General features: G+C 23.2%; 1 protein-coding gene across 1 annotated transcript; it reads right to left on the bottom strand.

Annotated features, from left to right (window-relative positions):
- Window positions 1–435: 435 nt before the first annotated feature.
- LOC105249850 lies at window positions 436–1,821 on the bottom strand. The gene is made up of 3 exons (XM_011255606.3): window positions 1,506–1,821; window positions 1,048–1,170; window positions 436–676 (listed from the first exon to the last, which is right to left on the bottom strand). Exons 1-3 carry the CDS (start codon window positions 1,564–1,566, stop codon window positions 477–479), a joined length of 384 nt encoding a protein of 127 aa, XP_011253908.1. The 5' UTR covers window positions 1,567–1,821; the 3' UTR covers window positions 436–476.
- Between the last annotated feature and the right edge of the window lie 419 nt (window positions 1,822–2,240).

The raw sequence follows: 2,240 nt of genomic DNA on the forward strand, positions 1-2,240 counted from the left end.
CATTATATTTCCTTCCTTTACAATACATATAGGAAAAAATTAAAGATATTTTTATTATACAATTCAAAACTCAAACTATCGATTAAGCCTAGTAAGAATTCGATCCGTTTAGCTGTTATATGAGAAATGATAATCTAAGGCACTCTCAACTATCCAATTCGCGTATAGATACACGGAGTGCCTGGCTGTTGCTTCGCGTGAACTTGGCGCGAAGCCTAACCTGTCGTGTCTCTTGATATAATATAATAATTAATATAGGTAAAATAAAAGAAAAATAAAGCTATTGAATGTAATATTTTTTAAATATATGTTAATATATTAAAAAATATTACATTAAATAGCTTTATTTTTTAATATATGTTAATATTTAATATATATTTATTAATATCATATAACATATCATATCACATATCGTTTTTTAATATATGTTAATATATTATTATAAAGATGTGTTTTTTATGATGTGAGTTAAATACTTAATACGAATTTGTAAGGACAAACCGAATCGCCCAAAACGATACGAGGCATCCTAATGTCATGCTAACTGTTATTATATTAGCATTATTACAGAGATCTTTATTACATAGAATACAATATTCCAAATCGAGGTAATGGACAGAGCTAGAGTTATTCGTGCCACAGGAGCGAATAAGAACCTTAGTACCGTTGTAGAATTCTGGAAAAAAATTGTATTTATTATTAACAATTCTGAGATTGTTATGTGTTATAAAATAAAATAAAGGAAATGTGTTATAAAAAATATATATAAGTTACATCTATAATATACACATAAGCATCAATTATGTTATTAATGACAAAAACAATATATGTATTCCTAATTAATATACAAGAAGCATACAACTTTTATAACTTTATAAAAATAATATTCTGTATATAATATATTAAATATAGGATTATTTATCTTATATTTTTAAGAAATTTATCTCAAGTAAATTTCTTTTTTTTTTCTCACTTTTAGAAAGATTAAAATACTTGACGCATTAAAAACCATTGCATATAATATATGTTTATTCGCTTAGTACTTACTATAATGACAAGTAGCACAATTACTTCTAATTGGACATGATTCTACCTCTTTTTTCCATGATGGTTCGCTTACACAAGTTTTACTAGTTCTCGAATCGCACTTATAACATCTCTTTGCCTCTCCTTAGAATAAACAAAATAATAGATTTTAATAAAAATATTTTTGCATACAATTATATATTGAATTAATGGAGTCAAGAACAAGAAAAATGTTCACAGATTACAATAATTAATTAGATTTAAAAATTAAATTTTTTGACTATACGAATGTTAAAAATAATATCTCCTATTTTATTAATTTTGATATTAATTCTGTAACAAATTTATGATGATTCTTAAAATTAGATTTTATAATAGATGTATATAGCGTGTAATCCTTGTAACTTGATTTGAAAATTTGTCATTTCTATAAAATTAATGTTATCGAATAAATCATCAAAAATTTATGTAAAACGTACCATAATGAAGAAAAGCAAATGCGACTACCAAAATCGTGATAAAAAGAGAGCGAATTTCCATTTTTAATGTGCTTTAATTTATGTCCAACCAATGACTGTCGTAATATGTTGAAAAATATAGAATATAGTTATCTGCGTTATCATTATTTCTTCACTGTATCTGATTGCTATAAATCATAGATTATTGGGATTATTTGATCTTCATGTGATACCACAATCTTATGCGATTAAAATATAGAAAATTAAATTTTCAAGAATTCACTTATAATTAGTGATACTTAGGGGAACGATATACTTTCCATTATATAAAAACATATTGTTTAAAATTATTTTGGTAGCAAATAAATTTTTATATTATATATAAAATAATATGACATTACAATTAACATAATCTTTAGGTGAAAAATGAGCTATTCCACATTTGTTACATTTTTTTTATATATAAAAAGATTTTATTAAGAATTTTTTTGAGATACAATATTTCCTGTAGAGAGATATGATATTAATTTTGCGCAATATAAATAATGAAATATTTTAATTATCTTTCTAACACAGCAATATTTTGTAATGATATAATTATACACACACACATACACATATAAAACATACACACACACACACATATATATATATATATATATATGTTAATGTTATATATTAGTTATGTATATTATGTTATATATTATATATTAGTTTACATTATCCATTATACATTAGTTTACATTATGCATTTAT

The sequence above is a fragment of the Camponotus floridanus genome, unplaced genomic scaffold, assembly GCF_003227725.1.
Source record: "Camponotus floridanus strain SB8 unplaced genomic scaffold, Cflo_v7.5 scaffold28, whole genome shotgun sequence".
Lineage (NCBI taxonomy): Eukaryota > Metazoa > Arthropoda > Insecta > Hymenoptera > Formicidae > Camponotus > Camponotus floridanus.